Here is a 23,855-nt window from a genome sequence, read left to right on the forward strand (position 1 = left end):
ACAAAAAATGTCATAATGTTGATACGCGTCAAATACACCAATGACGATAGATACAGAACCGGTATTCGCCGTGACAGTTACCGTTCTATGGCGGTCGATCACCTCTCCAATGATCATAATAGGTACCTCTCCAATGATCATAATAGGTACCTCTCCAGATCCAGGAGAGATACTGTACCTCAGTTATTCCTTCGACAAGGATGATGAGATTGCTTCGCCATCTTTTGTGCAATAATAGTCGCTGTTATCCCGCGGAGACTCATTTACATGCAATGAATTTGTTCCCTCACCACCAAGGACTGGGAGGTTACTTCGCAACATTAGCTGTTGTTGTCCCGCAGGAGCTCACGGTATATCTCACTCATCTCTTGATACATTCCCTTCGCCAATATGGCGAGGGGGTTTTCCTGTCTCTTTATATCGTGATCTTTCTGGATTCGCTTCTTCTTTCACAATTCACAATCCAAATTCTCTTCCTCCTCCTCCTCACCGGATATGTCTACATCGGGCGCAAGCATCGCCGACATTCACGGCACGGATAGGCAGAACATAAGACATAGCTCAACACCATCCAAAATCGTTATCTCTGCAGATGAGCGATTTGCAGCCGGATTGACTGTCGGTCACCACCAGCTCACTCTTCACATCTGGGATTTGACTGATACTGCAACAAAAGATGTGGCCTTTGAAAAAATTCCCCCAAAAGCAAGGAACGCCTTCCCTATTACAACATATTCGAACGACACCTTGCTGGATTTGACCATTTCGAGCGACGGATCCATTCTAGCAGTGTTCGAGATTCCAACCGATCAAGAGAAATGGAAAGCCGAGACAGAATTGAGAAGAGGAAACTTTTCTTGCCGCTTCTTCAAATACAACACTACTTTCATACCGGTGGAAAACAAGGAGGCTGCTGTAATTAAGGATTTCAAGGTCAACTTGGCACCGGAACTCGAAACATTTATCGGTTTTGCTCGCCTTCAGTGTAAGGCTCCTGGACTGTCTATCTCTACTACCGATCAAGAACATGTCTTTGTTGCCTGCGATGGTCTCTCAATAGCCGTGTACGACCTTCAGGCACCCAACCGCTCGGATTCATGCCTCTACTCCCTTAGCCTTCAGGAAATCTCAGTCAGGAGCACACCACCTAATTATGTTGCAGTCCATGTTTCTCGTCGAGATGCGTGCAAGATGCTCATGGAGTCTATGCACGATTCTTTATGTCTCTGGAACAACAGTTGCGGCATCTCCTCGGTTTGGAACTGGCGTAATGGCAGTCTTCAATCATACCTACGTACTCGGTCAGCCGACCTTGAGGCTGATAATAAACCAATCGGACGGCACGCTTGCTTCTCGAGAGATGGCTCCGTCGTTGTGTTTTCCGAGCTTCGTTTTCTGGTTACATTCTTTACTGATTCGGGATTGAAACTTGGATACAAGCAGCTGGATGGAAAGGTCGGGGGATTGCACTACATGGATAGTGGCCGAACCTTTGCCGTAATCGATCCTTCCCTCCAGATCCTGGACATTGCAAACCTGGACATGTGCATTGCCGTAACTCATATGACATGCTGGGATACAAGGTTTGTCGAGCGCATTTCTGTTCGATTGGGGTTTGCGGACTGTGGAACAACTTCTCACCGTGTATTCGTTAGCCAACGACACCATTTGCAGTACATTATATCTCGACCTGACCATGTAACAGACGACCGCGGCCCATGTGGAAAAGGTTGTTCATTCTCTGCATTGTCGCCCTCGACTGCGGCGTGTTTGTTGGATCTGCAGTGTTCGAGCCCCGTTTCAAGTTCAGATATCCCAAGCCAGGTGTGCAGAATGGGGGTACAATTCCGTCTTGGATAACTTGAGCAGCCATCAGATTTTCTTGCGAATTTATGAATATGATGGCGTCGGTGGCCGCAACGGGGACGGTGCGATGAAGAAGGTGTTCTCTCAAGTATTTCTCGACCTCCATAACCCTGAGGTGGCTGTTCTTCGATGCAAGAAGCGATTCGCTGTTTGCTTTGACTCTGGTGTATGTCTTTGGCAAGTTCCATCATCGCGAGATGGGTCATTCACCCTGCTGAGCTTCGAGCCAAGCGATGATCTACTATCGTGGTTGATGAAGACCGAGGCGGCGGTGGAGGAGGCGATCAAGACCATGGAGGGTGCGCCCATAGTGGATCACAGTATGCTGATGCTGCAGCTGGAGGCCTGGAAAGACGAGCTGAAGACCCGGAAAGACGAACTGGAAGCCCAGAAAGACGAGCTGAAGGCCCTGAAAGTCAATCTGCGCTGCCACAAGACAAAGGACGATGATATTGAGTATCCGGTGCTGTGTAATCATGGAAAGATCTTGAGGTGGCCTCGGAATAAACGGAGACCGGTCATTACGTTGGACATCTCTCAATCGTACTACTTTGGCGACCAAGAAACGTTGAAATGCATCAAGTTCATTCCAAGTCTGCTCAAAAGTTTCATAGATGGCGAGGATACAGCTACTTTCAACTATCTGATGCGGCACATCAATCGATATCCGGACCACAGCGACTCGATCAACAATTCCGTCATTGGCGTCATTTCTCTGCACTGTAAAGCTAACGCTTTTGAGTTTTTCCTTCAGAATATCCTGAAGGGCACCAAAAGATCTTGGGTTCCCCATGCAAGCCTGTTTTCGAGGGATCCCGAGAAGAATATTTTCGGAATTTTATTAAAAAATTCAGAGCGAACCATGATCCGGACACTTGCAGAGTACATGTTGGCATCATCAAGAAGAGCTGGTAACTCGGGGTACCTTGATATTTTGTTGACAAGCCTACCTCACATTGCAAAGAAAGACCCTTCCATGGCTTTATGGATCACACGTCAAGCAGTATTCTTGCCGTCGGACTACCGCCGAACCGATTTAAAGCAGGATGCCGTTCTCAACAACCCTCCATGGTCACAATCGCCCCTTTGGAAGAGAGTTTCCGCAAGCCTTGGAGGATTTCAGGAATTCAGGAACGAGTTGCACGAGTATGCCAATCCAATCTTCCAAGTACAATCTCAATTGCCCCTGACCTTTGGACCTTCGAGTTTGTCACCGGAACCCAGGTGCTTCCCAAAGGAGCCAGAGTATAACACCCTGAACGAACAAATCCAGCTCGATTTTTACATGATCCCAATCTCGCTGGCATTCAGCGTGCAAGCGATTGACAAGGCGGCACTACTGCCAAATACAGCCGAGATCTCTTTTCTCTCATGGATTGGGCGATGGTCAAAAATGCACTTGGTCGACTTCAGCCATGCTCCAACAGTGATTTGCCATTCTCTTCCGCTCGAAGTGTACGACAGCCCAGCTTTGCAGGCGATCATGGAATACAAATGGTAAGTAGGGAAGAAGTTGTGTCTTTGTCCTATGTTTGCTCTGCTCTGACCTAATTCATTCACTTTATACACTAGGAGCCGTTTTGGCCGCGTGTTCTGGATTCTCCGCTTCACCTTTCAAATCGTCTACTATATTCTGGTCCTCACAGTGTCGTTCTCTTAAATCAATCTGCCCACTGACGACTATTCCGATGATGGTCAATTCGTTTACAACAAAGCGGGCAATGCTCTGAGAGGCGAGTTCATTGCCATCTTGGCTATGGGATCGCTCTTCTTTTATTTAGAACTGAAGCAAGCCTGTGGAAACTGGAGACGATACCTTACGTTTTATAACATTCTCGACATGTTTGTGTACCTGCTCCCGATGATCGTGAGTACTATTCAGCTAGCGATTCCTCGAGAGGCAAACAGCAACCGACTGCTGAGTTTTGCGATTATTCTGATCTACATTCACTTTGTAAGTTGTGCTATATCACTCCAATCTGTGAATTGCAACTATCAGTCTGAGGCGCTCATTTGTGTACCATTTTTTTATGAACATCTGTCAGGTAGTCACCATCATTATCAGCATCATGGTGCACGTGCCTTCCTTCTTCTTCATCCTGGCTGTTTCTGTGCTTGCTTTCGCGCACTCGCTGCTTCATCTCACTCAGACGAACTACCAATCCATCTGCCCGACACCAAGCAACGGCAACTACTCAGAATCATGCACCGAAGCAAAACCAGCGTTTCCGAGCCAGTACTTTGATGCCGTGACAACGACCTATTTCTTTATTGTCGGCAAATACGACGCTGTAACCGACAGCATGGGCCAAGGGCAAGCGGCGGTGCAAATTATGGTCGCTCTTTTTGTCTTTCCGACGGCAATTTTGATGCTCAATGTTGTAATTGGTAAGTGTTTTCATAGCATCTCAAGTGTATTCTATTTGATAGTCAAATATCCATTTCTGACACTTCGAAACGCTTGCTTCTTTCCGTAGCGCTTATGAACGCCGCCTATGCCGCCGGTGCTGCTGAAGGACTTCTTGTCTGGCTGCGCAGCCGTATTGAGGCTGTTGCAAGGATTGAAAACCTCTCCTACTTCATTCCAAACTACAGAATCCAACGCGATCATTTCCCTCGGTATATTTTTTACACCGCTACCGAGGAGCAAGTTCGATTGTTTGCCGATAAATACAATCGACCAGAGTTGCTGAGAAGGTTCCCCAAAAGAGAAGTAGAGTCGTCGGCGGCTGACATCGAAGCAGCCAAAACGACCAAATCAGTAGCGAGGGATGTAGAGATATTGAAGCAGGCGATGCAGGAGATGCAGGAGATGGAAAAGGCACGGGCAAAAGACAGCAAAATGATGCTGAAGATGTTACAAGGCATGCAGGGTCGATAACGAATAGTTTAGGATCAAAGGAAGAATGAACAAAGACGCCAAGTAAAGTCGGCGTATTATCGATGGCGACAGGAAGCGGCGACTTTTGACTTTTGGTGTCACATTTGTTATATTACCCACGGCGACATGAATAATTTACATTGACCAGATGCGTCCAAGATGAACTTCGTCATCTAGTTTAACCTGTGATACAGGGACCCATGGTCGTAACAAAGCCGATGGGTTCTAGAGAGTTGAGAGTTTGTAGATGACTGTATATTTCATTAGAGTCCAGTGTACTTTTGATAAACTAAGTGTATCTATGGATCTTATAAAAATAATCACACAATCGGTGTGATGTGTGGAGACACACTAACTTCTCGGACCCTCATATATCTGATTATTCCCAACATATCTCAATTGTGGCACAGCTAGCTCGCATGACAATATCTAGCGAAGGAGCTACTCGATGTGACGCGCGGGACGCAATTATAATTGCACCGAGTTCTGTCCGTGGCAGATCGGACAGGCAAACCAGGCAGGTGTATAGTGTACTGGAGACGTGGAGAGTTCAAAAGGATTATTAAGCATGATGGTTGAGATATTTAAGGTTTTAGGAGTTTAGAATGAGTGAGAAGGAGGTATGGGTCCACACACCACACCGATCAAGTATTTATTTGTACACTCGAAAACCATCTAAATTTGACAAACTGCGGGCATTGGATGAGTGGAGTTTGTGCTTGGATTGCGCGTACGTACAGAGCACGAGCATGGACTCTTGGATGTGGGTGTGACTGCATCATGCTACAACTATTTATGAGGGCAAGGAAAAAAAGACCGGGCAATTTTCTTCCTTCTTCATCAACAGCCCCACAGTCGCCAATCCCACCCATAAACCCTCCCTCTACTGCCATACCCTGTCAAGAAGGACCACCTCGAGAACGACCCCCAAGCCATGTCCGATATCCAATCCAAGAACAACGAGCACTTCAACAAGACCGCTACCGACTATGATAACATCCCTCAGGTCAAGGAAATGACCCAGCGCGCCGCCGAGGTTGTCATTCGAGAGTACATTGCCTCCACCAACGAGGACTATGTCAAGGGCGCCTCCGTCATCGATTTCGGATGCGGTACCGGTAAGTTCCTTCTCCTTCATTGTCCATCTATCCGCTGTGACCACGCAGAGAAAGAAAAGATCAGAGCGAGAGTGTGAGAAAAAAAAATACCCACTAACGACCGCTCTTTATTTCGTCTTTAGGACTCTGTGCCTTCAATGTCGCTCCAAAAGTCGGTCGCCTTCTCGGCGTCGACGCCTCTGAGGGCATGCTCAACTATCTGAACCACAAGCTCACCACCAACGCCGAAAACGCCTCCATCCGCGACAAGGTCAAGACCGTTCAACACCTCGTCACATTTGATGATCCTCTTCCAGAACCCGAGCGGTCCCAGTACCTCGCAGGAGCCGACGGAGGCGTCGACATGGTTTATTCTAGCTTCGTGATGCACCATATCGAAGACGTCCAAGGAATCACCAACGCCCTGGCACAAAAGCTGCTCAAGAAAGACGGCTGGTTGATTGTCTTGGACTTTGAGGGCCTCCATAACCACCATCACGGCGACGGCAAAGCCCACGATCATGGACACGGTCATGGTCATGGCCACCAGCACGCCGAGGGTGAAAAACACGAACATCACGATCAGCATGAGCACCATGGACACCATGAACACCACGGATCTGAGAACAAAGTCGAAGAAATGCATGGACACTACGTCGACGCAGACGGCAAGCCCTTGGAATTCGTCGCTCACAAGGCAGGATTCACACCCGAGGGATTCATGGAGATCTTCAAGAAGGCTGGACTGGTTGATGTGGAGGCCAAGCATTCCTTTGGAATGGATCGTGAGTGGAGCGGCAAAAACATATGGACCGATGTCCTTGTTGTCAAGGGTCGTCGTCCCTAAAGAGCCGCGTGCTCACCCTCGTTTACATAGGATACAGGACATTCGACATAAGATGCAAGATGTAAGACACAAGATATAGGATATGCATACATATGAATAATATAAAATAACAATAACAGCCACCTTGTTAAATGTCTATTCATGCTGTCAACTGGTCAATGATGCGATGCCGAAAGCAAAAGATACTCTGTTATGTTTGCGTCCACGTTGATGCCTCAATATTTGTTTCTGACGGGCTGTCCTCCACCCATTTAGAATGATATTATGAGCTAGCAAAGAAGCCAGTTCAATTCAATAAAGGTGCGGACATAAAAAAAAAAAAAAGACAAAAAAAAAAAAGAAAGACAAAATGCTCGCCTGTAATGTATGGTGTGCTGAGGGCAACCCGACTCTAATGGCCTATCATCCGATGCGATGCTATGGCATCCCGTATTTTGTATTTCCATGGAAACCCCCCAGTCAACATTTTTTATTTTTTATTTTTACAAAGGCGTAACAGCCACATGCATATGCCATGTCCGCAGCGAGAATCAGTGTCTGGACCAATGTTGTAGTGGCCCTTGGCTGTTGCGTCTAAGCATTAAACTGGAAAGAACATTAGGGAAAGAAATAAAGTTTCTAACTATCATTCTGATTTGAATATGAAGCAAGTGAATTGTTTTCGTGCATGCATAACCAAAAAAACAAAAGTCAAATGATTTGTGGATGTGATAACACAATCCGATGGGAGGTGGGGAATCGAAACATTGCTTGACAAATAAAGAAGACAATTCGGATAAACGGATTTCCGTTGCGGAATAGATTGACAGACTGATGTGCGAGTACCTTACCGGTCTGTCATCTCCTGGGTTTTTTGACAACACCAATGGAATCTTGGTGCTCTGGCTATGTATAGTATGGCTGCGCATTCTTTCTATCATGCCATGCCACGTCATGTCAGATTATTCCATGAGGTGCGCAGCTGTGTTGCATGTGTGTACCTTAGAAGTTAGTCATCATTTTGTTTTGACAACCTCTGGGAGAACGAGTCTCGGCCCTTCGTGCGATGGTTGCTATCACCTGGCAAGACAGCAAGGCATAGCAATACACCCAATCTTAAGCGATCTCCATCTCATTCCATTATAAAAGCTCACCCATCTTCTCCTGTTCCTTTTTTTTTTCTTCTTCTTCTCCATCAAACTCATTCATCAACACCAATCAACCGCACGCCCTCCCCAAGAAACCCACCGCAAGCAAGTCGCAATGATCTCCTACGTCCAAGAAAAAAACAACGAGTACTTCAACAAGGCCGCAATCGAGGCCGACACATTCCCTCAGGCCGAGGAAATGGCCCAGCGTGCTGCAGAGGCCGTCGTCCAAGAATTCGCTCTCTCCACTAGCGAGGACCACGTCAAGAACGCCTCCGTCCTCGATTTCGGATGTGGCACCGGTAAGGGGCTGGGTCTATGTCCAACCATCTATTCGCTACCGACGACCGCAAACAAATAAAATAAAAGCTAATACTTCATCTCACATCCTTCTACGACCACACTCCAGGTCTTTGCGCATTCCATGTCGTCCCCATGGTCGCCCATCTCGTCGGCGTCGATGCCTCCGAAGGGATGTTGAATCATCTCAACCACAAACTCACCACCAACCCCTCAAACGCCTCTATTCGAGACAAGGTCAAAACAGTTCAGCACCTCATCACCTACGACGATCCCCTCCCCGAATCCGAACGCCTTCAGTACCTTACTGGCCCTGATGCTGGCTTTGACATGATCTATTCCAGCTTTGTGATGCACCATATCGAAGACCTCCAAGGCACCACCAACACCCTGGCCCAAAAGCTCCTCAAGAAGGACGGGTGGTTGATCGTCCTGGACTTCTCGGGATTCCATGATCACGGACATGGCCACCATGCGGACGACGAGAAGCATGGGCACCACCACGGACCAGGGAGCAAACCTAGGGATGCAAGCACGTATTACGTTGACGCCGACGGCAAACCCCTGGAATTCGTCCCACACAAGGCAGGATTCACTAATGAGGGTTTCGTCGAGATCTTCAAGAAGGCCGGACTGGTCGATGTCGAGGCCAAGCATTCTTTTGGGATGAATCGTGAGTGGAACGGCAAGACCATCTGGAACGATGTCCTCGTCGTCAAAGGTCGTCGTCCTTGAAGGAAGCGCGCAGAGGAGTTCGTATAGCTTTCATTCTTTACCGCGTTGTTCAAGATTGAGATCGAGCACTGAGGACATTTTTTCAATGGATACAGAATGACAGGATCATTGATAAAATAGATAATAATAAAAAAACCCCGATGTTTTTCATGAAGAACCAACATGCATTGATGATCTTCGAATGAAAGAGGAGAGAAAAGAGAAGGGTGTATTATTCCAGTATAGATAGCAATCGTCTACGATGTTCGTCGCCACCAAGGTCTCTACAGTTTACTCTTGACGGGGGATTCGGGAGTGGGTGGACAAGCAGCGGCCGCGGCCGAAAGAGCTTTCAAGGTGAGCGCCCTCGCAGCCTTCGATCCATTTGCCTTCCCCAAACGCTCCGCGATCCAGTTTCCAGTGTCGATTGCCTTCTTCAAATCCACTCCGGTCTCGTATTGCATGCCCTGCAACATGTACACCACATCCTCCGTCGCCACATTTCCAGACGCTCCAGGCGCATAGGGACATCCACCCAATCCTGCCATCGAACTATCCACCACACGAACGCCCATCTATTGAAAAAGGTATAAAAAAAAAGTCCATTTTAGAATTAATTCGGGCATTGATACATAATAGCAATAGAGATGAACCAAAGACTGAACACGTACATCAAGAGCACAGTGGATATTGGCGAGGGCCTGGCCATAGGTATCGTGGCAATGAACAGCGAGAGCCTTTACAGGCACACCCTGCGAGACCGCCTCGAGCAGGTCCTGGAAGGTACCAGGTGTGCCAACTCCAATGGTATCGCCCAATGAGATCTCATAGCATCCCATTTCATACAGCTTCTTTGATACCTCGGCCACCTTCTTTGGTGAGATCGGGCCCTCATAGGGACATCCTACCACGCAAGAGACATATCTAATAAAAACAAAAACAATGCGACGCATGGGTTAGAAATGTCGTGGTAAAGTGACAATATGCAATATAAACCCTTCTTCGCCAAGAATCTCATTCCTTACCCGCGAACCAGGATTCCGTGTTCCTTAGCCTTAGCGATCAATGGCTTGACTCTCTCAAAGCTCTCCTCGATTGTGCAGTTGATGTTCTTTTTGCTGAATGATTCCGAGGCCGCCAAGAAGACGGCTACCTCCTTAACACCCGCTTCAATGGCGGCATCCAAACCCTTGATATTAGGGGTCAGGCAAGGATAACTGACGCCGTCCTTGTGCTTGATCGACGTAATCACCTTCTTAGCGTCTCCCATCTAGGACCCAGTCAAGTTAGAACGAAAAAATAAATAAAATAAATAAATGGGTCCATGTTTTAGTAAGCAAAGCGACCAAGGCGCAGCGTATGTTGATCTGTGAGGCAGAAGACAAGAAAAATAATAATAATAAAAAAATAGCGATTGGCTTTCTTTTTTTACCTGGGGAACCCACTTTGGGGAGACAAAGCTGGTGGCCTCGACGACGGAGAGTCCAGTGTCGGAGAGACGGTTGATGAACTCGATCTTGGTCTCGGCCGGAATGACCGACTTTTCATTCTGAAGACCATCACGAGGCCCGACCTCGACGATCTTGACAAACTTTGACGACAGGCTCGCAGCGGGTGCAGCAGCTGATGTCTATCAGAGTAGTGGCGCACGAGAAGAGAGGAAAGAAGGAGTCCAGGTCAGCGAGAGATGGAACGAGAGGATGAGGATGGATTTCAAATCAGCCCAGAGATGAATGAATCAAAGTGCGTTTGCGTACGTTCAGGTTGCGCCTGAAAGACTGTTGGAATGCACCCCGGGTGAGGTTGATGGCGATCCTGGATGTCGAGCGGAAGTTCATGGTGATGAAAGGTCGAATGGGGCGGGGAGAAGAGAGCGATGGGTCAGGGATGAAGAAGAGAGGAGAGAGGGGAAAGAAAGAACAGTGACGCGCTTATAAGGCAACCGTGGGAAGAATTGTGTTTGTGACTTTACCCCACACATCGAAGGCAGTCCGGGGTCAAAGGGACCTGACATTTGGGGCGGGGCGGGCCACAGCCTATGTCTCTATTTGGCAAAGTCGTGATCGTCGTCGCACCCAAGGAGCACAAACACGACCTTTCTCTTCACCTTCACCTTTGCGCTTCTTTTTTTTTCTTCTTGCTTTCTTCTCCTAATCGATGACACGACATCCACCTCTTGATATCAATATAGTATATGGGTGGTTCATTTTATTTTGTCGGATTCCCCGAATGGAATCACAACGACGAAAAAAACAAAAAACAAAAAAACAAAACAAAAAAACACACTTCAAAGTCATGTTTGGTGCGTTCTTTCTTTTTTTTTTTGTGGATTGAAAAGGCGAATCCCCTCTCGGTCGTTTGTTCTCTTTATATCCCACAGCAGACGCTACTGTTACTCGCCGTCTGTGCCTGCTGGAGTCGCTCGTCCTCCAGCTGCTGCAGCGTAATCGCATTCTCTGCATTGATTCTCTTGATCCGCTCAATTTCCTGTTTCTTCTCCACCAGCTTTCGTGTAATCTGCAGGAACAAGTCCTCAATGCCTATATATCAAGTAGATAATCAGAATACAAAAGATGTCAGCGATACATCCGCAAGTCATGGAAAGGGTAAAGCAAAACAAAAAAAGATTGGTCCGCTGCCAAATACACATCGCGTAATGCTCAACATACCGTCGTCGTCCTTGGCCGATACTTCGTGCACTGAGAAATCCTCACCCAATGTCTTTGCTACATATTCTTCCGTGCGCGACAGGGGAATGGCTCTCTTTGTCGGAGCCAAGTCCAGCTTATTTCCAACTACGTGAATGACTATTTCCAATAAAAAGTAGTAAGAAAGAAAAAATATAAAGAATGGGTCAGAAAGGAATATTTCTTCATGATGGGTTCAGTATCCTTATGAGACACATACACACACACAAAAAAAAAAAAAAAAAAAAAAAAAGATATCGATCTCGGGGTGCTTACTCAAGTCTTCGGTCATATTCTTGCGCAACTCCTCCACCCACGAGTTCATATCCCGGAAAGATTCCTCCGATGTAATGTCATATACTAAAATAGCAGCATTGGCCTAGAAGAGCAAAAAGAAAAACCACACAAGGTTAGATATCGTAATCCATCGAAAAAGCATCTTGTCTCAGGATGGAATGCCATGCGGACCAAATTGTAAGCACGAGATTCCTTTTTTTTTTTTTGCTTGCATTCGGAAATAGCGGTAAAGTAATCGACTTACCCCACGGTAGTACATTGGTGCCATTGATCTGAAGCGTTCCTGACCAGCCGTGTCCCAGATTTGGAGTCGTACTTTACAATTGTCCACAACTCTAAAGGTGACCATGAAACCAACAGCAAATTCCGTTAGGGTTTAGCGCCATTCATATCTCATCCAGTGTAGTACGGAGGTCGTCCAGGTCGTGCACTCCCGTTAAAAGCGCTTGGACATAAAAGAATCGACGTTTGACTCAAGGAGAATTTTTTCGTACAGTTTCTTTGTCATGAAGGATGCCCCGATGGTCGATGTACAGTTGAGAGAGAACGTTTTCTGGACATATCGGACAACGAGCGACGTCTTTCCGACACCTATCAGATAAAACAATAGCAGCAAACAATGGGTTAGCAACACATTCACTTCTTATATAACCAAAGTATCCTGAGACGAGGACACTTTTATATCCCAGGTCTGTAGAAGATGTCGACAAGGAGAGATATCCTGAAGAAGCACAAAAGTGCATCCAGTCGGCTGTCATTGCTTGTAATCTGTCCGTGGTAGTGGTGCTAGCGCCGCCGGGATTACTATTATTGTCGTTGCTGCTGCTATTGCGACCGACTGTCGCCATTATCCCGTCCGAGTCAGGGCCGAGTCGAAATGACAGTAAACCCCGAAAGGGTTATATCATCGTCATGCATGATTGTTTTTTTTTGTAGACTCTCCTCTGAGGGCATGAACCACCTAATCAAGAACCCCCCCCCCCCCTTCCAGTTCCTCTATCCGCTTGACGAAAACAAAAGAAGCAATAGAAATCGACAACGGCATCCCAAGTAAGCAGACCTCAAAGCATCGATTGTCCAAAGGAAACAAGGCCCCCCTCCCCCCCCCCCCAATCTAAACAGACGGCAAAGTTTTAATGGCAATAAAGCACGGCAAGTAGAAAATAAAAAATAATAGAGCCGCAGGCTATGTAGGATATTGGTGTGACGGACGACAATCGATGGAAGAGTAGAAACGGCGCAAGTACCCGCTCACCTCGCTTAGTCTAACCCAGCCCATTCCCCCTTTTTCTTTCTCTTTCTCTTTCTCTGTCTTTGCTAGACGTTTTGCTCCTATTCCAAAGGTGAGCAGGGTAGTGAAGAGCCGAGCACATAAACACACAGACCCAACGCGTCCTGTTGCTGTTTGGCTGTTTTTTTGTGTACTAGGCATTGGTTGGCTGGCTTCTCAGGAGCTCTGTCCAGTCACAGGTTCCGGTTATTTGTTCGTGTTCCAGGTGGAGGAGGTAACAAGGGGTGCGTGATGGAAGCCGGATTCTCCTGTGCGAATATGTTGTATATATTGTGTTGTGGAGGTGTTTCTTCTTTCCCGCCCTTGTGCTTCACTCCACCTCACTCCACAAGGAGGCGTGTGCAAGTACTGCATCCGATTTTTTTCTTAGTTATTACCTTGGCTACCGAGGATAACGACCTTAGCCTCCAATAGCGACGAGTACATTGTGAAAGAGTGAAGAGCGAAAAAGATGAAGAGAGAAGAGAACGAGGTGAGGATAGTGTGTTGGCAGAGGATGTAGAGTGTTCCTTGAAGTGTGAGAAGAGTCGAGAGGAAGATAAGCTGAGCCAGGAACAGGAGCTGAAAAGCTGTTTTTAAAGAGAGAAAGAACGTGGTCTGTGACAAAGGGAGAGGAGCGAGTGCCGATGACGGAGAGAAGAGAAGGATGATGCCAAGAATGAATGAATGAATGAAGATAGAGAGAGCGCGCGCAGAGGAATGGGGGATTTGAATGAGGTGTGAGGACAAGGCAAATAGAAGGAAAAAAAAGAAAATAAAGAAAAATAGGAGGGATAGCACCAAAATGAAATAACAAAAAAGGTGCAATAGGGCTGATTCTTAGTGCGCTGCAAGGCCTGTTTGGATGTCCTCAAGTTGTATTTGTGTGTGGATGGGAGCCGATGATGTCAAGGACTCCTTCCGTTCGGCTATGCTCTCGACCCTTTTAAGAGTTCTAAGAGCATCCCAGCGCACCCACGGCACCGCCACTAATCTAGCGTACCCGGTCGTCCTCATCACAGATATCTTGCATGTCTCCTACCAGTTCTTGGCTCCTGGTTCCTGATTCCTGAATTGTTGCTGCACCCACTGCGGCCCATTTTCTCCCTGATCCACCAATCCACATAAGTTTTCGCGCCCTTTTTTTCTGCTACACAGGCACAGATGCAGACACATGTTGTTGGGAACCATGGGACAAAGGACGCGATTGTCTTTCATACCATTTCTTGTGAGCACCATTCATTCAGCCAATATCGGGCATACAAAAAAAAAAAACTGGGCTTCAGGTACATTTGACGTTCGACGCGCAACACCCACTTGAATGTTTCCATTATTTTGTGCTCTGTGCTCTGTGCTCTCTGCTGCTCTCGCGCTTGGCTTGCTCGGTGCTTGAAATAAAAAGAAACACTACCACCGCTATAACCGCTATATGGTTCCCGATTGATTTGGAGAAGACGGATCTTGAGCAAACAACAACAAAATAACATCATTCATCTCTTCATCTCCTTGGCCTGAAGAAGAAGGTATTGCTCCTGTAGTATACGTTGACGCCCATCTATTTCACTATTCCTCCGTTCCCCTCTCCCTTGCCTGCCTTTCCATCCCTAGCACTCTTGGTTCGGCGCTCCAATTTTTTTTATGATGGCGATGATGTGGTTGTTCACCTTGAATTATTTTTCATATTGTACTCAGGCTCAATCCTTTCATCTACCTCTGTTGGAATTAAATCATCACAAAAGCGGATACGAAAAAAAACCGAGTCCGCAAAGCGTAAAGAAGTCTACGACATCTCAGTTTAGAGCTAGCAAAAACTAGCCAGCAACACAAAACCACATCGAAGCGCCGTTTCAATGGTTATTTTCAGTTTTTTTTTTTTTTTTTTCTAGAAAATGAGTGCAACCACATACGGCGAACGCGTCGTTCGGATCGCGTCGTTAAGAAAAAAAAAAGAACACTATGTAGCCACGGTTGTACCACGCAGTAGTGCCCATCTATTCATTCGGCGTAGCCACCCTAGACTAGCATTACGGTACAAGAAAAAAAATATATACCACGCGAGGAGACACACGGATTTCCATTCGCGCAACGCTTACATGCTCGCGCATATACAGATAACACAGCAAACTCGGAAGAAAAGAAAAGAAAAAAGTTTGATGAAATTATCAAGCAACGATGAACGAAGAAGTGCACCAATGGTGTTTATTGGTTTAGCGCGTTCTTACGCATACTCAGAGCTGATAGTTTGATTGCAATCAAAGAGAAATATGCCAGAACGAACAACTCTTCCCCCTCGTCTACAAGGAAACAGGGCTAACGAAACTATGTATTTTCAAGGCTTTCGTTTGTGTAGTTCATGCGTGTGGGGGTCTGTCAACGACGTCCAGTTTGCAGGGACGGACCAAGGTGCAGACGAGATCCAGGGGACGGATAGAAACGCTTGAAGGGCTCATGGAGCTTTTCACATCTCTAATTGCAATAGGGTAGAGTAGTCTATTCCTTAATCAGGAACTAGCCAAAATCACGCTTCCTATCAAGACACCGTTCCCAAGCAAGCCCAAAGGAAATGGCGCTTCAAAAAGATCCAGGAATTTATCGCTAGTCGAAACGCGTGCGGACGATAGTATGATTCCGGCCATCCTTGCTGTTTTGGAGGCGGATCCCACGAAACCATTGCAGCACGGTTAGGAACCCTTTTCCTGATTACAAAAGGTTCGACAAGTCTAGTGTGGAGCTGAGGTGTGCCACCAAGCCCCTTTGGAAAACATCTACCCTCTTGTTTATTAAGAGAACATTTCTCACCTTCCTTCTCTTTATTCTCTCCTCCTTCCTCCTCCTCGATCCCTACTCTCCTTCAAGATCCACCAGATGTCTGTTTGTATCCAGTTGGCTTCAAAAAAAAAAAAAAAAAAAAAGGCATTGCCGCTAATAAAGTATCCGAGCATCATACTGTCCCTAATGCATGCCGATGATGAATTTCCCTCGTCCTGCATAATTTTTGCCCTTCTTGTCACACCTTCTCTCCCCTCCTCCATGCAACCCCCCTATGTCGAGGAACCTTTCTTTGCACCCTCAAAAAAAAAAAAAAAAAAACTCACTCTATAGCGAAACCAATTCACTAGACATGGTGGCCGAGAGCTCAATCCCAGGGGATGCTAGCTATGCCATAACTTGAAATCTCTTGCTTCTCCCTTGCAAGATGATCTTCACCTTGGTCATAACTTTCCTACATTTCTACATTTCTTTCAAAAAAAAAAAAAAATCCAAATATTCCAAATATTCAAAGGTTAACATTGACTATGGTCCTCTGTGCAAAAAGCCAATGGTCAATCCGTTGTTTGTTGTGCATTGGATTGGGGTTTGATTCCTCACGGCCTGATTTGGTTTTTACCTTTTTTTCCTTCTTTTTTCACTTCCCCCAAATGTGTTTTTCTCCTCTGTCGAGCGTCTGTCTGTATGTAGTATATCGCCAATAGATATGATATCTTTGCAAATAAAAATCCTCCAACCATAATTCCGGCCCTGCACAGGAACATAAGATAACGATATCATCGAATTTGATTACAGGATACGAAAACCATTTTTTTTTCTGTAATGGAGTGTTAGAAAAAAAAGGAAAAGAAAGCATCCTTGCAAATCCGTCTACTTTTTTTCTGTTTTATTATTTGGGGGCGCATTGGGGGCGCACGAGCGGATGAATGGAATGTGCATGGGGGGGGGTCTAATCCTCCTCCTCATCCTCCTCCTCATCATGACGCCTCAAACACGATCTAGGACGCAGATCAAAGTATCCCTTCTCCCCATCCTCCCTCTGCACCGGAGAAGATGGCCTCGACAGACATACCTCCTCGCCCGCCTCATACTCAAACACCTTTGTCCTCCTCAGATCAAACCCCACACACCGCCTCGGTTTCCTTGCAGTCGCACTCTTTACCGGCGAAGAAGGACACCGCTTCAACTGGTTTCCTAGCCTCGGATGACTATTCGTCTTTGTGGACAAAGGAGACGACAGCGACACTAAGGGTAGCCGTGAAAGCGACCGTGAGAACGAGGGTGAAGACGACAGAGACATCGAGAGCGATCTCGTGGGCAAAGAAGCTCCCATCACCGCCGGCGACACTGTCGACATCGGAGACGAACTCAGGCTCGAATGCATCCCTATCCCACCCGTGAACGATGCCCTTCGCCTCCTCACCCTTCTCCAGTTCTCCCTCGCCTCACCCTCCTCCCGAATCTTCAGCTGTCTCAACTGCTCCGCCCGCTTGCGCTGCCTCGTCTGGCGCTCCTGCAATGACGTCGGTAGCGGATACGGTAAATCTGCCTCTCCCAGAAAATCCTGCGGCGATGGCTCCCCACTCGCCTTGATTGGTCCAAGATCCTTGATCGAACAGAATCCCGTCAACACCGGGGGCGGTGAAGGCTCTCGCGTCTTTGGCTGGAAAAAGGCTTTGGGCTTGCTGACCTGCTGGAATCCTTGTTTTTTGGGTGGCAGAGCTGTCTCATATCCATTTAAGAGCCAATCCGCCGAAAAACCCTTCTTCTTGTTGTTCCTGTTGTTGCCACATTCCTGCTCGTCCCTATCCACAGCCGACAACCGGTCGTTTCCTTGAATTTCGATTGTATTCAATGGCTTGTTGCGATAAAACTTTTGAGACAAAGGACTGACACTCGATGTCTTGTCTGTCATCGTGAGCAGCTGGTACGACCCTGTTCCTGATCCCAATCCTGATCCTGATCCTGATCCTGATATGAGGTCAGTCGTGACATGGGGTCCGAGGCTGGGTCCTGACCGGTCTTCTTCTTCGTCTGCGGGCGTCTCAGCCAGGCCGAGACCTGACCACCAGTCCTTTCGATCAACCGTCGGGAACACAAACCGCGACATGGGCGGTGAGGACGATGACGCCGACGATGACGCAGAGGAGGAGGCAGACGAGCACGTTGACGAGGCCGAGGAGAGGGAGGGCACTGCCGAGGGGGGCACCGAGTTCGAGGCTGGGACGGAGACTGGGACGGAGAGCGAGAGCGAGAGTGGATGGACTGACGGCAGTGACGGTGGCGGAATATAGAACGAAGGCGAGGATAAGGTTGGTGATGGCGATGACATTTTGTCCTGTAATAGTGACGATGCACCGTAACTGATCGGGCCAGCCTGGTTCCTGCTGTTGCTATACCGCCTTCCAGTATCGCCCAGCTTATCACTGCTACTGCTGCTACTGCTGCTTGTCAGAGAACTGTTACTGGCACTACCTCTGTCACTCCTGCTTGATACGGTGATCCTGGTAAAAGACGGCTTGAAAGGAACCGGTTTGGACGTCAAAGACAAAGGCGAGGCAGAAGACAAGGACGGGTTACTGTCTAGACTATCGCCCTGAGGGAACAAGGGCGCGGAGAGATCCTGGAGATCCTTTCGATCACAGTGTTTGAGGGCCGAGTACGAGTGGGTGGAATCGCATGCTGGCAAGGCCTTGAAGTAGTCTGGCTGAGAAGCGTCATTCAGTGCAGGAGGTGTGGGTATGAAGCAGTGAGGACCCTTTGTGGAGGTATTACTGTCGCTGTAGGTGGAGGCGATCGAGTCTGACTCTGTGGGTTTCGAGGAAAAGGAAGGAGTGGAGGTGGGGGAGGGGGAGGAGAGGGAGGAGTAGAGAGGGGGAGCTCTGGCGAGCCGAGTGAAGGTGCTAAAGGTCGGCCGCCTGGCGGTGTTAGTGTTGTTGCTGTTGTTGTTGTTGTTGTTGGTATCGAGTCGCATGTCCTTGAACGAGTCGAGGACATCGAGGGTTGCTCGTTGTGTGAATAGCATTGTGTGCAGTGCGGGGATGAGTGCAGTGCAGTGGAGTGGGAAGTGGTAGTAGTTGGGACAGCTTGGGAGTGAAAGGGTGGGGAGCGTGAAGAGCGTAAAGGGAGTGAAGGGAGTGAAGGGAGTGAAGGGAGTGAGGGGAGTGAAGAGAGCAAAGGAAAGAAGAATGTGGGGAAGGAAGGATAAGAAGGAAGAAGAACAAGAAGAAGAAGAAGAAGAAGAAGAAGGGATGGGGTGAAGCGGAGTGTTGGGTAAAAAGGAGGAGAGAAGAAGAGGAGCGTCAATGGTGCGTTTGGTGCGTTTGGTGCGTTCTTGTGTGATGTCTCGTTTTGTTTGTTTGTTGGTTGGTTGTATGAATGAATGATAGGATAGGAGGGATATGTTATGATATGAAATGTGATATGAATGCGAGTGCTGAATGGATGGAGTGTCCGTCTATTTTTGCAGGAGGGACAGCACCGCTTCAAAAAGAGCAGAGAGCGCGCGTTTTTTTTTTTTCTTTTTTTTTTTTCTCCGTTCGAGACCAGTGATATCCCCCATTCAACTTAAGTCGTCCATGCAGTCTATGTTTCTCCAGCCCACTAATCTAAAACCACGGCACACTCTCAAATGTCCTCAAATACCTCAGCGGTCCCACTGCAACATGGATGCGAATTGATGTGTCAGAGATAACAGCCCACAGTTAGCTTATCCCCCCGCCATTCCCTCGAAATAAGCAATCGGACGCTGGGTTCGAAATCCGTCTCTGTTGCCCCCACCATCAGGTGGTCATTGCGCCTAGACTCCGCTACTTTATCTGCCCTAAACAGCATCCGTTAGCCCTATTTGGGAGCGCACAGTTTGCATGGGTGCACACTGGGGTGAGTGGATAAGTGGATGTTTGTATATGCCTTGGACAGAAGCAAAAAATAAAAAAACGCTCCTCTGTTCTCAATTTCTTTCGTCAAGAGCAGAACGATGGAGGCCACCTGCCATCCGAGAAAAGAAAAGAACGTGAGCACACAGCGACAGGAACGATCCACATGTACCGCGGAGTTTTCTTTGACGCGTCTTGATCCGCGGATCTCATTTGTTCTTTTTCCATAGTGAATTGGTGGCAACAACAACAACCAAAAAAAAAAAAAAAAAAAAAAAAAGGCACACTCAACGAAGAGCCCCTCCTATTCGTACATTCCACACATACACATGAGTCTAGAATTACAGTAGTATCAATATTAACAAAAAAGAACGAGGTACAGCTAAGAAGAAAAGATCTCCGTGTTCTCCCATAATACTTCATCCGGATCAAGACTCTCCGGCATCATCTCGTCGAACAGCCCTCCACCACCACCTCCTCCTTCTTCGCCTGCGTTCTTCTGCTGTCCTTTAGACGCCCTCAAAGAATTCAATCCACGCCTTCTATCACCACCCCCAACACCTCCTGCTCCTGTTCTATTCATTCGCCCTCGATCCTGATCCTGAACACTATCTCTGTTCCGCCCCGCAGTATCCTTTCTCTTATCCCCATCAAAAATCAACTGCAGCGCTGAATTCAGGATCGTGTCATCCTCATCTTGACCGCGAAACACATATTCGTCCTCAGGCATCGCCTGATCCAGAACATGCTTCCTGTCCGACTCTTCTTTCTCGTCTTTTTTGTTCTTTTGTCCTTGCTCTTGTTCTTGTTCTTGTTCTTGTTCTTGTTGTTGTTGTTGTTGTTGTTGTTGTTGTTGTTGTTGTTGTTGTTTGAGTGGACGGTTCTGTGATTTCCTGCTTTGCTCATCATCCTGTGCCATATGTCCCATGGAACCAACAACCTTATCCATCATGGAGGCATCTCCGACTTCCCGTCCAGATTTGGAAAAAAAATTAAATGGCCGCGTTGTCTTCTGTCCGCCTGTCGACATTGTCGATGCCGAAAACAAAGGAAAAGATCCTGATTGTACCTCGCGAATGGGCGACACAGGTGGTGGACTAAATCCTTGTGTATCCTCATCCTCACCCACATCATCGTCTTCATCATCACTGTTGACCTCCAGTGCCTGATCCTCCTGACCTGATGGTTTCTCCAGAATAGCCCCCTGAAGGCGACCTGACACAAGACTCGAGTCCGAACGAAAAGACTTTGACGAAAGCGAAGACAACGAAGAGAAAGACACTGACGACGATGACGGGGCTGAAATACTCGGTCGACCATACACAGATACCTTGAGGGAGCTCAGAGTCGATTGCGACAACGAATCAAACGAGTGCGACATTGCTCCCACGCTTCTGGCTGCTGATCGGTGCGCCCTATCTGCTTGCCGTCTCCTCTCCATGTCAATCATCCTCGGTGATTTTGGTTTCCATGACGGTGGTCGACCCCAAAGGTTGCGGCTGGCATTCAGATCCACAGCTGTAGTCGATGTTGCAGCCGTAGTTGCAGATGAACCCACATTTGTAACGGTGGCCTCTGCTTCTTTCAAAGTCTTTCGTGAACCGAAGTTCTGAGTCTTGGAAACGCTGCCGTCCTTCTCGACCACTGCTGCCTTTGATATCGATCCACTCTCGGCAAGGACAGGACGATGGGACGTCACACTGTTATTACCACGAACCCTGTCCAGTACAACTGAGTTACCCGTCAACAGATGCTTCACAATCGACGATGTGCTTAAGCCCCTAGAACGCCTTCCACCGAGCATCGGTCTAGCAGGACGCAAAGGGCTCTTGTTGTTGGGTGTTCGAAAATTAGCAGAAGGGGACCCTTCCATTGCAGACAAAACAGAATCTACTGTATCAGGCCGATCTTCTTCTGTTGAAAAGTCGATCCCTGCCCTAAATCGACTAAACATAGATGACGAGAATGGAGAGCGTTTGATAGCGGATAATGGCGATATAAACGGACGATCCGCTTTTGCATCCGCTGCGAGTGGTGGTGTGAGTGCTGTAAAGCGCTGGACAGGCTTCGTAACTTGACTGGCCTCCATCTGAAAGAGTTTCTTCTGCTGAGGCGTGTGCAGTAGCATAATCGGCATCGTCATGGTATCATCTAGGCCTCTTGTCTTGGTAGCCTTTGGTGTCGGGGCCCGGAGATCCTCTAGTGTCAATTTTGATGCAGTGCTTGATTTGTTGCCGGAGGATGACGACACCATGCTGGGTCGATTGGTATCGTCTTCTTTGAGTGGAACCTCTATATCGAACCTAAAGGAGGAGGCACCTCGACCGACGAGCTCCTGCTCTATAGAGTCCACCCTGCGCCTTTTGGATGGTGTCCTCAGAATCTCGCTTGCGTCCTCGTCGAAAATACTCTGCGATTCTGCTCTGCGTCTCTTGGGCGGTGTTTCAGAGGCTTCCCTGTCGACACTGAATACATTGACGAGTTCCTTCTGCTGGACAAAGTCATTGTCATCATCTGAACGTTGGACTGGACTTTGCGTCGAAAAGAGCAAAGATGATCGATTGCGCTCAGGTTGAAAGTCGGATGACTGCCTCCTCTTTTGCGAAACACCAAGTCGCTGCCTGAATATGGGTTTTGGTGGGATAAAATGCGAAAGAATCTATTTATCAATGGGAGAAAAAATTGGTCAGCTTGGCTCCCCGCTAAAACCGAGCACTGGTTGCGAATCTTTATGAACAATCTCTTTACCTCATCGCGCGCATAATTACGCGGGGCTTCAGGTCTCGATTTCTGTAGGTCGCTAGACACAACGAGATCTGCCGGCACTGGCTTGGTTACAGACTTTACCAAGCTCGTGTAATCATTAGGTGCATCTATCCTGGTAGATGTCTGTAGAGGCTTTTCCGTCAAACGTGCAAGAATACTGGGTGGGGGCCGAATGACAGAGCTTTTCAATTTGGCAACCGACTGCGCTAATTTCCGGGCAGGGTCCACAACTTTGGGTGTAGGAAGGCGCATCTCCAACGTCCGCGACATTATCCTGATAGGAGAGCGCGGTTTCACTAGGGGGGCAGCAGTAACCACTGGAGGCTGGACCAGCAGAATATCCAGTGCTCCTAAAATAAAACGTAATCGCACACATGTTAGCGACAGGAAAAAATTAGCATTTGGTATTACTTCAAGAGATGTGCTGGTCAAATACCTCTGTCTTTGAGCGCATGGCGCAGGGTGCGATGTGAGTCTGATTCTCGGTCCTTGTCCTGGCGCACTGAATCGTAAATCTGGCTCCTGAGCTCACGTATGCGATCTGGCGATGACGATGGATCTATTTGCATGAATCCATGGAGATGTTAGTTGTCATGGCCCATGCAATCTATGCGTCAGCCAGTCCAAAGCGGTTTCCACATACGATTGTCAAGGGAAGGTGCGAGAGCGGATGAAATCTGCTTTACAGAGGCGACTGCATCCTGACGATCGTCACGCGCCAATACAGATGATGCGCTGTTTATAGGGTCAGCTTCTTGATTACCGATGGCGATTGTTGAAAGCAGGCGCCGATACGGCTGCTGTTTGACACTCTGCTCCCTATTGATGGTCAACAACGTTTGTGAGAAGACTCTCTTGACAACCACAGCAGCTGGCTGAAAAATTTCAAAGTTGTTACCTTCGTAACCTGTCCACCCTCTTGTTGGTGTCCATTAGTCTGGTCTCGAGCCGCTTCTTCAGTTCCTGGATCTTTCCAAGTTGCTGGCTATGGTTCTTTGACAGCGACTCGAGTGATGACGAGTGCTGAAGAGCCTTGTTCATGCTGCCAGGAACTTTGCTCACGCCTTCACTTCCTAGGATCTGTAGAGAGCGTTCCCAGCTTTTCAAAATAGCAACAATGTCCACCTTGACGCCTCCAGGAAGCTATCAATATTACGTGGAAAAAAAGGTTAGTCCGCTGCTTTACCACGCACCCTATCATCAAAAAAAATGCATGGGATACGTTTGGGTATATACCTTAATACTCCCATTCTCAGCAAGGTTTCTCAGGGTCATAGGTATATCCATCTGTAACGCCTCTCCATTCAGAACCGAGTCTCCTGTTCCTGAGTCCGAATCAAGCAAAGACTGCAAAAC

At 47.7% G+C, this 23,855-nt stretch overlaps 9 protein-coding genes across 9 annotated transcripts; 5 read left to right on the forward strand and 4 right to left on the reverse strand.

The window, feature by feature from the left end:
• The first annotated feature begins 292 nt into the window (after positions 1-292).
• On the forward strand, positions 293-1,818 carry BC939DRAFT_96178 (uncharacterized protein). Its single transcript, XM_051562023.1, has 2 exons — positions 293-1,583; positions 1,675-1,818. The coding sequence occupies exons 1-2, from the start codon at positions 496-498 to the stop codon at positions 1,700-1,702; spliced, it is 1,116 nt and encodes a 371-aa protein (XP_051414206.1). The 5' UTR covers positions 293-495; the 3' UTR covers positions 1,703-1,818.
• BC939DRAFT_96174 (uncharacterized protein) lies at positions 1,817-3,751 on the forward strand. Its single transcript, XM_051562022.1, has 2 exons — positions 1,817-3,363; positions 3,442-3,751. The coding sequence occupies exons 1-2, from the start codon at positions 1,934-1,936 to the stop codon at positions 3,524-3,526; spliced, it is 1,515 nt and encodes a 504-aa protein (XP_051414207.1). The 5' UTR covers positions 1,817-1,933; the 3' UTR covers positions 3,527-3,751.
• BC939DRAFT_96186 (uncharacterized protein) lies at positions 3,693-4,419 on the forward strand. Its single transcript, XM_051562024.1, has 2 exons — positions 3,693-3,820; positions 3,916-4,419. The coding sequence occupies exon 2, from the start codon at positions 3,936-3,938 to the stop codon at positions 4,341-4,343; it is 408 nt and encodes a 135-aa protein (XP_051414208.1). The 5' UTR covers positions 3,693-3,820; positions 3,916-3,935; the 3' UTR covers positions 4,344-4,419.
• A 1,262-nt stretch (positions 4,420-5,681) lies between these two features.
• Positions 5,682-6,691, forward strand: BC939DRAFT_475529 (S-adenosyl-L-methionine-dependent methyltransferase; the record flags this gene model as incomplete). Its single annotated transcript, XM_051558503.1, has 2 exons — positions 5,682-5,865; positions 5,988-6,691. 2 exons carry the CDS (start codon positions 5,682-5,684, stop codon positions 6,689-6,691), a joined length of 888 nt encoding a protein of 295 aa, XP_051414209.1.
• A 1,177-nt stretch (positions 6,692-7,868) lies between these two features.
• On the forward strand, positions 7,869-8,955 carry BC939DRAFT_445946 (S-adenosyl-L-methionine-dependent methyltransferase). Its single transcript, XM_051554876.1, has 2 exons — positions 7,869-8,120; positions 8,228-8,955. The coding sequence occupies exons 1-2, from the start codon at positions 8,018-8,020 to the stop codon at positions 8,851-8,853; spliced, it is 729 nt and encodes a 242-aa protein (XP_051414210.1). The 5' UTR covers positions 7,869-8,017; the 3' UTR covers positions 8,854-8,955.
• Positions 8,956-9,116: 161 nt separating this feature from the next.
• Positions 9,117-10,670, reverse strand: BC939DRAFT_483647 (hydroxymethylglutaryl-CoA lyase; the record flags this gene model as incomplete). Its single annotated transcript, XM_051559201.1, has 5 exons — positions 9,117-9,407; positions 9,504-9,756; positions 9,858-10,102; positions 10,265-10,455; positions 10,625-10,670. The coding sequence occupies 5 exons, from the start codon at positions 10,668-10,670 to the stop codon at positions 9,117-9,119; spliced, it is 1,026 nt and encodes a 341-aa protein (XP_051414211.1).
• A 317-nt stretch (positions 10,671-10,987) lies between these two features.
• Positions 10,988-13,946, reverse strand: BC939DRAFT_445951 (ras-like GTP-binding protein RYL2). Its single transcript, XM_051554877.1, has 6 exons — positions 13,485-13,946; positions 12,311-12,407; positions 12,061-12,151; positions 11,796-11,898; positions 11,502-11,639; positions 10,988-11,372 (listed from the first exon to the last, which is right to left on the reverse strand). Exons 1-6 carry the CDS (start codon positions 13,531-13,533, stop codon positions 11,200-11,202), a joined length of 651 nt encoding a protein of 216 aa, XP_051414212.1. The 5' UTR covers positions 13,534-13,946; the 3' UTR covers positions 10,988-11,199.
• A 2,371-nt stretch (positions 13,947-16,317) lies between these two features.
• On the reverse strand, positions 16,318-19,018 carry BC939DRAFT_527399 (uncharacterized protein). Its single transcript, XM_051561416.1, has one exon. The coding sequence runs from the start codon at positions 18,878-18,880 to the stop codon at positions 16,805-16,807; it is 2,076 nt and encodes a 691-aa protein (XP_051414213.1). The 5' UTR covers positions 18,881-19,018; the 3' UTR covers positions 16,318-16,804.
• Positions 19,019-19,801: 783 nt separating this feature from the next.
• Positions 19,802-23,667, reverse strand: BC939DRAFT_96320 (uncharacterized protein). The gene is made up of 5 exons (XM_051562026.1): positions 23,398-23,667; positions 23,143-23,318; positions 22,936-23,058; positions 22,482-22,849; positions 19,802-22,392 (listed from the first exon to the last, which is right to left on the reverse strand). Exons 1-5 carry the CDS (start codon positions 23,538-23,540, stop codon positions 20,116-20,118), a joined length of 3,087 nt encoding a protein of 1,028 aa, XP_051414214.1. The 5' UTR covers positions 23,541-23,667; the 3' UTR covers positions 19,802-20,115.
• Positions 23,668-23,855: the final 188 nt, after the last annotated feature.

This window comes from Gamsiella multidivaricata, assembly GCF_025024155.1.
Source record: "Gamsiella multidivaricata strain RSA 2152 chromosome Unknown BC939scaffold_19, whole genome shotgun sequence".
Lineage (NCBI taxonomy): Eukaryota > Fungi > Mortierellomycota > Mortierellomycetes > Mortierellales > Mortierellaceae > Gamsiella > Gamsiella multidivaricata.

Bases quoted from the DNA above. Each gene is read 5' to 3' on its own strand.
- BC939DRAFT_96320 (XM_051562026.1), bottom strand. From the start codon at position 23,540: ATGAACAAGGCTCTTCAGCACTCGTCATCACTCGAGTCGCTGTCAAAG. The intron at 23,319-23,397 runs GTAACAACTTTG...GACCATCAATAG, and splicing joins AGGGTGGACAGGTTACGAAG to GGAGCAGAGTGTCAAACAGC. The intron at 22,850-22,935 runs GTATTTGACCAG...GTTTTATTTTAG, and splicing joins CCATGCGCTCAAAGACAGAG to GAGCACTGGATATTCTGCTG.
- BC939DRAFT_96178 (XM_051562023.1), top strand. From the start codon at position 496: ATGTCTACATCGGGCGCAAGCATCGCCGACATTCACGGCACGGATAGG. The intron at 1,584-1,674 runs GTTTGTCGAGCG...CACCATTTGCAG, and splicing joins ATGACATGCTGGGATACAAG to TACATTATATCTCGACCTGA.
- BC939DRAFT_445946 (XM_051554876.1), top strand. From the start codon at position 8,018: ATGGCCCAGCGTGCTGCAGAGGCCGTCGTCCAAGAATTCGCTCTCTCC. The intron at 8,121-8,227 runs GTAAGGGGCTGG...ACCACACTCCAG, and splicing joins CGATTTCGGATGTGGCACCG to GTCTTTGCGCATTCCATGTC.
- BC939DRAFT_527399 (XM_051561416.1), bottom strand. From the start codon at position 18,880: ATGCTATTCACACAACGAGCAACCCTCGATGTCCTCGACTCGTTCAAG.
- BC939DRAFT_96174 (XM_051562022.1), top strand. From the start codon at position 1,934: ATGAAGAAGGTGTTCTCTCAAGTATTTCTCGACCTCCATAACCCTGAG. The intron at 3,364-3,441 runs GTAAGTAGGGAA...ATACACTAGGAG, and splicing joins GCGATCATGGAATACAAATG to CCGTTTTGGCCGCGTGTTCT.
- BC939DRAFT_445951 (XM_051554877.1), bottom strand. From the start codon at position 13,533: ATGTACTCGTCGCTATTGGAGGCTAAGGTCGTTATCCTCGGTAGCCAA. The intron at 12,408-13,484 runs GTAATAACTAAG...TTTATCTGATAG, and splicing joins CGTTATCCTCGGTAGCCAAG to GTGTCGGAAAGACGTCGCTC. The intron at 11,640-11,795 runs GTAAGCACCCCG...TATTGGAAATAG, and splicing joins GAATATGACCGAAGACTTGA to TCATTCACGTAGTTGGAAAT.
- BC939DRAFT_96186 (XM_051562024.1), top strand. From the start codon at position 3,936: ATGGTGCACGTGCCTTCCTTCTTCTTCATCCTGGCTGTTTCTGTGCTT.